The 9,771-nt window shown below is 37.7% G+C and overlaps 1 protein-coding gene across 5 annotated transcripts; it reads right to left on the bottom strand.

Annotated features, from left to right (window-relative positions):
- Positions 1–634: 634 nt before the first annotated feature.
- LOC138614658 (major histocompatibility complex class I-related gene protein-like) lies at positions 635–7,872 on the bottom strand. 5 transcript variants are annotated; one of them, XM_069688208.1, is made up of 8 exons: positions 7,732–7,865; positions 6,494–6,760; positions 4,811–5,089; positions 4,050–4,352; positions 2,725–2,817; positions 2,495–2,512; positions 2,253–2,324; positions 635–1,838 (listed from the first exon to the last, which is right to left on the bottom strand). In XM_069688208.1, exons 1-7 carry the CDS (start codon positions 7,781–7,783, stop codon positions 2,278–2,280), a joined length of 1,059 nt encoding a protein of 352 aa, XP_069544309.1. In that variant the 5' UTR covers positions 7,784–7,865; the 3' UTR covers positions 635–1,838; positions 2,253–2,277. The 5 variants fall into 5 exon arrangements, with proteins under 5 accessions (XP_069544309.1, XP_069544307.1, XP_069544308.1 ...); XM_069688206.1 differs by having other exon boundaries at positions 2,725–2,820; positions 7,732–7,861; XM_069688207.1 differs by having other exon boundaries at positions 635–1,253; positions 2,725–2,820; positions 7,732–7,859.
- Between the last annotated feature and the right edge of the window lie 1,899 nt (positions 7,873–9,771).

Here is a 9,771-nt window from a genome sequence, read left to right as displayed (position 1 = left end):
GAGAACAATAGATCACAACATCACAATAATAGAACCCAACAGAGACTTTACTACGTGTAAAGCCGAGGTCTAGAAACCAGCACAGCGACACCCAACGTACACACAGTGAACTACAACTGAATTCTGGTTGTTTGCAGCACATTTGGCTCCTTCACTCACCAGGTTGTTCAAGAAGTGGTGAGCATCGACCCATCTTTGATTTAAGGTGACCAGATCCTAACAAACCAAATGTGGAGCAAAGAGGATGTTTGTGTGGGACAATGTGGGACCGGTGTGGGACACGTTTAACGTTGGCTTTAAATATGAATATTTGTCCCTCTATTTTAGTAACCGTACAGCACAAGCTTTCTGTAAACATACGATGAGAATATAATATTGTACAAACACTCGTTTTAGAAATAGCTGCTAACCAGACCGTTCAAGTCTTATACAAAAAAAATCATCACTATTACTTTTTTTGTCAGCTGGTAAAAAGTCAAAACTTCCTCTTCAGTTATGATTGAAAACTCACACATCAACATCTACATGACAGAGCCACGTTTATTTAATCTGTGACAGCAGTGAATACTCAGTATTCATGAAATCGTAGCTGCACTCACAGGTGTGTGTTTATGAAATCATTCAGAGACAGAAATTTGGATTATTTGGGGACTTTATTGAGAATCAAAACACACGTAAAAATAGATTGAAACGTTAATACAACTTAATTAAATCTACATAACCCCAAACACAAAGTGATTGGAGCACCTCTCTTTTCATTTCTAAATGCTTACATGACAGAAAAGGCCTTCGTCCCTAAAAACGACCAAATATCACACCACCCTTCATTATATCAGCTAAACTTAAACTGTAAAGTCAAATGAAGAATAATAAAGTAACTTGTATCAAAAAGCCTTGAAGACATAAATTATTTGCTCAAACCTTCTTACAATCAAAACAAAACCTTTAACGTTTTATCAGCTCAACAAAAATATATAAGCAGAATATTTACAACTAGAAAACCACATTTTAACTGGTTCTTAAATTTTGTGTCCGTGCGCATTGATGCAACCTCATATTGTAATTTCATGTTTTTACTGTTATTTTCTGGGAATTAAATGAACAAATGATGTCATCATAACCGACTAATTAGCATCAAGCAGCACAGTGATGCAAAACTCCCTTCATCCATTTCCTGTCCTGTTGTTCAGCGGAGTTAAAGAGGACTGGAGTCAGTCGCAGCTTTATCATCAGGAGTGTCACAGATGGAGAATCTACACGGACAAACACAGGCTGGTTAAAGGCTCCCGTTTCCATCAGCTGCTTCCAGAGGACGCAGCATGTTATCTAAAGGTTTACATCTACGTATCCCAACACGCTGGGAATATGGATTTATGAAAAGGGGAATTCATCCGTGTTGTATCATCAATATTGATGCTTGATTTGTTGATGTACAAGAGAACCCCAACACCAGAAACATACAAAAACTGGAAGTAATGTGGATTTGTTTTAGATTTGTTTGAACTCCGTTGTGATTATATGGAACATGTTTGATAATGTTTTACTTCATCATCCTTAATTCATTTATCAATGTTGAAATATTTTACCAGAAGAAAATCCACCTTTCAATATGTCATCAAAATCATTTTTGTCACCATTTATGTGTTTGAAAAATATCTTGTCAATTCATGTTTTGGTTTTATTTCCTCTGAATTTCTATCAGTATGTTTCTAGAACTAGAATCACCACTTTATTCACTCAGTTTACAATTCGAATGATGAAGAACCAATAAATTCTCAGTTTATGGAGAAGAACGCGGCGACATCGCTCCTCGTTTCGGCCAAGATTTGTCCATAAACCTAAAGAGAAGAAAAGAAAGAAAGATGATTTATAACAGAAAATAATATCAAAGAGAGAATTTGATTGTACAAATCTGAGTATTTATTGTATCATTAAGAACTAAAATATGAAAGATCCATACAAGTATTTAACTTTTGAGGAACAATTGTTTGTTTTATTTTGGTTGAACCATTTTGATAAATTGGTGTTGTTGCTTTTCTAAATCTTGATATTAAAGTTATTATTGATCAAATCTTTTCTCACTTAACATAAAACAGCTTCGCGTTTGTTGTGAAAATATAATTGACGGAGAGATTTTGTTCACTACAGATATTTAACTCCAACATGTCAGCGAGGTTTTGACAGTGAAACACTCGTACGGTTCCTCTACACATGTTACAAGGACACTTTCTTCAACATATGAAGCAGCTCACCTGTGTGCAGGGTTGTGTTTGTCATTTAGGCCGTTGGAAGCATTTGCTGCTGGACCTCACGGTTCTCCACAGCTGGAAGGTCAGAAACATTTTGTTAGTCCACATGCAGCTCTGAACTGAACCTCAGTTTAACAAACAGACAACAATAAAAAAAACATTTGGAGGACAAAATACAGAATGTTTGTTTAAGCTATAATACATGTGAGATAAGAGAAAACTAAATCCAAACAGGTTTTACTTACGGGATGGAGGGCGCTTGTCTGAAATGAAAAGATAAATAATTTCAGTTGTTAATAGTTGTTGTACATTATTTTTATTTCCTTTCACTTCTCCCTCGCATCGTCCTGTTATCATTAAAACCGTAGAGCTGAGAATTACATCGCTTCATGTTGGTTGAAACTATTTGAAGTGTGTTTGTTTCACTTTTACGTAAAAGATAATATGAGACACAGTTTCTGTTTTGGTCTCTCACCCGTCTTCTTCTTGTAAACAAGGAATCCAATCGCAGCGAGAACAACAACGAGAACAACCGCTGCGATGACGGTGATGATGATGATGTGATTCCCTGCTGATAAAACAACAACAAACAAATCACCACCGGAAGAAACAAAGCAGGTTATAAGAAAGGAACCTTCACGTGATAATCAGGGAACAACATGTTTGTCCTGCTTGATTTCATTCATCTGAACATAATTCCTGCGTCTGTGCCGACGTCTCCTCGATTCGTTTTGTTGGACCTCATTTGTGTACCGTGTTATAATAGATATATAAAGATATAATTCTTTAATTGTGTTGAAACATGGTCTGAAAAAAAGTCCTAAAATTTGAGTTTAAAAGCACTTAATTTAGTTTTCATTGTTGACGTTGTTCTGTATTAATTAAATGTGATTAAAGACAGGAATGTGTCACATAATGATCCCAAACTGGCAAACAAAGGATTTAGGCCTTCAAATTTAATTTAAATAAAACTGTAACAGTAAACTAAATGTGTTTCCCACATTCATCCCTTCTGATTGAAGTCTTACCTGAGGAAACTTCGATCCTTCAATGTGTGCAGCGAGATGTTGGAGATGTTCTACCAGTCTGTTGTGGCCAGTGCTTTGTACTTCACTGGGGTCTGCTGGGGGAGCAGCATTGGAGCCGGTGACACCAACAAACTCAAGAAGCTGGTTAAGAAGGCCGGCTCCATCATCGGCTACAAACTAGATAGTCTGGAAAAGGTGGTGGAGAGGAGGACGCTGATCAAACTATTGTCCATCTTGGATAATCCTGTCCACCCTCTCAACCACCTGCTGCAGGGACAGCGGAGCACTTTCTCTAAAAGATTCCTCCAGCTCCGCTGTCACAAGGACAGATACAGGAGATCATTCCTGCCCACTGCCATAAGACTTTACAATAACTCACCTCTGGCAAAATCCATCACAGTACAAAAACACTGTTGACTGTGTTTCCTGGTTGCTTGTATATTATATGTATATTATATATAGATAGATATATACTGTACCGTATGTATATATATATATATATATATATATATATATATGTTGACTGTGTTTATTGGTTTGTTGTATATAATATATATAGATATTTAATGTACTGTATATATACTGTATGTACTGTGCATTTTATATTTTATATTTATATTTTTTATTTTATTGCTTTTCTATTATATTATTCCATTCTATTATTATTTTTATTCTATTGTTTCTATTATTGCTCCTGTATGTATGCTGCTGTGGCGAAAAAATTTCCCCTCGGGGATTAATAAAGTATATACCTACCTACCTACCTACCTACCTTCATTGGTCCTGATCACTGCTTTGTCCAGTTTGGTGATTTGGTCCTCCTTGACTCCAGAGAGCTGAAACACACACTCGTACCTCTTCCAGTCTTCAGGTGGGACAGATGTGAGATCCAGGTCGACACTCTTCTGGAAGGTGCCATCGTTGTTGTGGAGGATCTCTCCCTCGTCGACGTCCTCATGAATCTCCTCTCCGTCTTTCCTCCAGAACATCATGGCTCTGTCAGGGTGGAAACCTGTAGCGTGGCAGGTGACTGGAGAGGAGGAAGTCTTCTGGAGGAGAGACACTGAGGGAAGCTCTGCAGAGACAACAGACAGTTTATAGTTATATTATTATGAAGTAAATATGGATGTTACTGTTTCTGTTTGATTTAATGGAGTTTGAAGACTGTAGTTACGCATATTATTACATTTAATGTACCAAATAAAAGGGAATGATGATACAGAAGAGAAGGAAAGACGTAGAAAGAGACAGGAGGGAGTGAGACAGGTTAGAAAGGACAGACAGAAAGACACAACTGGAGGAAAACAGTGGTCATACATATGAAAGAGAGAGAGAGAAAATGTGGTGAAAAGGAGAGCGAGGCAAAGAGGAGAGAGAGAAAAGCACAGGAAGAGTAAATGGATGTAAACGGAGACACAGAGGGTCTTTGTATGTTGGTTCATGTTTACTGTGATGTTACTGCTGGTTAGAAACAGAAGGAGGCAAATGAAGACTGTTGTGTTCATGAAGCTGCAGCAGGTCATGTGATTCTACCTGTTCTCATCAGAGAGCTTCTTCCATAGTTCACATACTTCTTCAGCCACTCAGGACAAATCTGGGTGAAGTAGTTCTTCTTCTGTGCGATGAAAGCTTTGTTGTTGTCCAACCTGAGTTTGGTGATGACAGCCTGTGGTTGTGGAGCGATAAATGTCTCTGTCTTCAGGTCAAAGGATATGAAGTCTTCTCCATCATAACTGTACTGATCAAATCCATTAACCTCTTCAGTCTCATCATCCCATTCACAGCCGTACATCACCTGGTAAATGTGGACACCTGAGACAGAGACAGAGACAGAGACAGAGACAGCATTAAACCAGAGTGAGATCACAGCACACACACACACACACACACACACACACACACACACACACACACACACACACACACACACACACACACACACACACACACACACACACACACACACCTAAACTAATGGATGAAGTGTTGATTGATTGAACAGGGTGATCAGGTAAAGTTCATCTGTAGTTCTTCTCTGTTACAGACACACTGTGTATCAGGACAGAAGAGTTCATCTCATTTAATCTGTATTCTACATCATATTTAGAGCTGCAGCTAATTATTCATTCCATTATTGATGATGTAATGATGACTTTTGGAGGAAATAAATAATTGTTTACAATGTGAAGAGTAAAGAACCAGTGAAAAAAACAACATGACGTCCTCTGAGCCTGCAGACAAATCCTCAAATCAACATTTAACAGTATTTAATCTAAAATTAGTACAGAAAAAAAAACCTGAAAATTTCCATATTTGAAAAAACTAAACCAGAAAATTTACAACATCTTGTTTGATAAAAGAGTTGAATGATTATCTGATAGAAAATATTTATAGTCAATTAATCTTTTAGTGAGTGCTGCTGGCTGAACACTGAACACATCACAGATCTTTGGTCACTTCCCAGAACTACTTGCAGGATGTGACAGTTGATCTGAGGAATAGAAACCAGTAGAGAGAAGCCCCGCCCCTCCAACATTTATCTCTTTGTTGAAAAGTGAGACACGCGATGAAAAAACTCAGGAATACAAACCAAAAATAACAAACATAAACTACAAACAAGATGTGATCTTTGATGCAAATTAGGACAAAATCACATTTGTTTGCATTTCACAAGTTTTGCTGTAAATTTCACATTTCTGAATGGCACATTTCTTTATTTTTTATTAGTGGACTACTTTTACTTTGCAGCAGTTGTAAGACGTGTTTGGGGTTCAAATTTATTGTTCTTGTAGTTGTTGATTATGTTTTTTAATGAATCAATTACTGATAAATAGAGTTTAAAGTTCCTGTCTCTGAAAAACAAGAACAAGCAAATATTTGGAGGTTTGTGTGATAAAGGACTCACACGTATTATTGATCAAATGTGTTGTTGACTAATTTTCCACTGATTGACTATATATATTTTACCACTTAAGAAAAGTATGTTTACTGAGTCACTGACACACTGTGGTCAAATAAAGTTAATCCAATCAAAACTGGAGTTCTGCAGTAAATTTCTTGAGTTGTGCAGTTAAATCTTTTAAATCTGTGATCTGAATGAAACATTTTCAACGTGTGTTCACACATGTGTTACTACAACACAACATAAATATCAATTACTAACAACCCACTAAAAATTAACAACATAAAACAGTAAAATGTGAAACATGAACAAACCTCCAGTTTGGTTGAAGCGCTGCTTTGCAGTCTCAATGTTGCCTTTGAAGGCCTCCTGGGCACCCACACAGATCTCAGTCTGTCCCTCCCAGTACTGTGGATCCTCGTCTTCAGCTCCCTTCATCCAGTCCTGTTTGGGTACGTTTCTCTTGGTGATGCTGTCACAGTGGCTTATCTGAGCATCATCAACCAAACCGACGGACACATACTCTGGGAAGTTTGGAACTCCAGAAGATGCCGTGTAGAAATACTTCAGAGAGTGAATCACTGTAAGGAAAAAAAAAATCTATGATTAAATGATTTCAGATTTCTGTCATAGTCTTATAAATCACTGAGCAATGTTATTTTCCTTTACAGCCAGAGCACATTTAACACATTCAAATTATTTCTGCTGTACAGTCAATAAATATATATTAAAATACAATTCAGATCAATATTATGATTAGTCTGACTTGAAAGATGTATTTATTTTTAAAATAGAAATTAAACTTGCCATAAATAACTATTCACACACTTTAATTTTGTTAAAACATGTTCACATGACCTTCCTTTGTCTTACTGATTATTGTTTAGCTATATTTTGTGTGAAACTTTGTTTTGAAAGTTTAGACTAAAGTAGCTGAAAAACATAAATATCATGTTATAATGTTATTTACATGTTTTGGTGGATATATTTAATATTACACCAACAACGCTGGAAGTTGTCTAAAATAAGGCTGGTATATTTTTTATTTTTTTAAGAGCTATACAGCCTATAAAAACTTCAAACCTAAAGTCTTGAATGATCATGTACATGTAATATTACCCGTGTGACATGTTTCCAGACTGAAAACGAGACATTACCTCCTGAATAAAATGACTTGTGAAATTATATTTATGCATCTTCCAGGCTACAATAACAGTGATGATTATTGTCACTAAGAACTTCACACTGACCTCTCCTGGACATTTTGAGTGACATGACTGGTGTCCGCAACACGTAGTTTTAAATCTCTCGTTTATGTTTCTTTGCGTAATTGTGCTGTTTTGAAAAGAAACTACTCACATTTTCCTTCTTAAGAGAAAATCAATGAATAAAAAAAAGCACCTATCAATAGCTCTCTTAAGAAATAGACTTGAGGCTCAAGCAAGGAACATCTGAGACCATATCAGCTGAACTTTAACTCGATATGAACTCGTACGTAAAGATGGAGCTTTTCTCTCTTGCAATGAACCAACATAAAAACCGTAAAACTCACCTGCCGTCGCTCCGTGGATTCCAAGAAAAAGCAGAAAAACGAAGGACTTCATGATGACTTGTTGTGTCGAAATACTTAATATCTTAACAAGAAGTGTGTTTCTCTGAGCAGAAAGGAGACTGCGTGCATTCAGATCAAAAATCAAAGCTAAAATGAAGGCAGATCATGGAGAGGTGTTACATCAGCCTCCCTGTCAGCCAATGGGAATTTAGTCTGAGTGTAACGTCCCTTAAATCCGGGTTAAACAGCCTCACTGAGGTTCTCAACGAAAACAGAAAGTCAAATCTGCTGTTTCATCCGGTGTAAAAATGATGTGAAGACATGCGGGCTTCATGTTGGGGTCTCTGAACTTTTACATTTATGACTGGAGTGTTTTAATTCAAGCTGCTCAGACCTTGTTTCATGTTTTTTTTTTTAAACAAATGTCACATAATATGCAGAAAGTATTAATTTCTGGACAGTCAGAGGTCCCTTTGAGCTTCAGATTAACACAGTGTGTGTGTGTGTGGGGGGGGGGGGGCAGTAATATTTCTGTGTGACTGAGCTGAGATTGACAACAGTTGTGATCCAAAACATCAACAAATAGTGTTTTCTCAGGGATGTTGCAGTGCAGAGTGGTGAGCTGCTCCCTCCAGTGGTTCAAACCTCCAGCTGTTCAGTTCCTCAGTGTGGACAGTGAAGGACTGAACTATCAGGAGGATATTCATTTCAAACACAAGCAGCAGTTATAACAGTTGATGTTCAGCCAGATAGTGGTGAGCATCTTCTATTCTTCTATTTGTTTATCGTACTTTAAATGTAAGTTCAATAAGATATTTAATGCAGTCCTAAATATTTGTCTCGACATAAATAATAATCAGGGCAGAATATATATATATATATATATATATATAAAAAGAAAATACACTCTGTGACTTCTGAGAGTCACTTTGAAATGAAATCATGAAGCGAAGAAATCAAACCGAAGCAGAAAGAGAGTGAAAGAAGTTGTTTCCTGATCAGATCAGATCAGCTGTGAGTGACAGGCTGAACCTCCTGACCTCATGTGGAGCTGTGGACGCTGAAAACTGCTGACTGCACAGAAATTTAACGCCACTGTTGATGTTTGAACACTTGATGCTGATTTTCACTCGCTCTCGCTTTGGTACTCTTTACATTTTAATTCTCACTCCATGTTTGTGAAGCACTTGATCGCCGGTGTAGAGTTTCAGTTGGACTTCTCCAGCTGGGACGGTGTTATTTATGTTATACAATCAAAGCAATACTGTCTGTGTTAAATCCTTTATTTACAGGATTTAATAAAGCTGGACTCATATTGTTTATGACACTGTGGTTAGAAGTCTGGTGGACAGAAGCTCTTCCTGCTGACTGCTGATCAATACCTGGGTTTCCCATTGAGCTGTCAGTGTGACAGCGCCTCCTGCAGGCAGACTAGGAAACCTACAACATCTTTAAAACAAACATTTGGATGCTTTGAAGAGATTAAGCGCCAATAAACACCAGATCAACATCTAAATATTAACCGGGTTTTCAGAAACAGCTCCTATATTTCTGTGGTTGGAGACAACACCACCCGTCAATATTCAAGTACCACACAAGTCAGAGCACGAATATCTGAGAGCTTCATTGGAGAGTGTGCAAAGGGAAGTGTGACATTTGGTACAAGAAGAGGAGGAGGAGGAGGAGAAAGAAGAAGAGCAGGACGAGGAGGAGGAGAAAGAAGAAGAGGAGGACAAGGAGGAGGAAAAGGAGGAGGACGAGGAGAAGAAAAGTGTGACATTTGGTACAAGAAGAAGAGGAGGAGGAGGAGGAAAAGGAGGAGGACGAGGAGTAGAAAAGTGTGACATTTGGTACAAGAAGAAGAGGAGGTGGAGGAGAAAGAAGAAGAGGAGGAGGAGGAGGAAAAGGAGGAGGACGAGGAGAAGAAAAGTGTGACATTTGGTACAAGAAGAAGAGGAGGTGGAGGAGAAAGAAGAAGAGGAGGACGACATAACCACATTTTCCAACCGCAGTCATGATAAAACTCAGTTGCAGGACATT

The sequence above is a fragment of the Brachyistius frenatus genome, unplaced genomic scaffold, assembly GCF_029030835.1.
Source record: "Brachyistius frenatus isolate BFR_SWC_R1_liver_20210118 unplaced genomic scaffold, ASM2903083v1 Contig_544, whole genome shotgun sequence".
Lineage (NCBI taxonomy): Eukaryota > Metazoa > Chordata > Actinopteri > Embiotocidae > Brachyistius > Brachyistius frenatus.
This window is presented reverse-complemented; position numbering and strand designations above follow the sequence as displayed.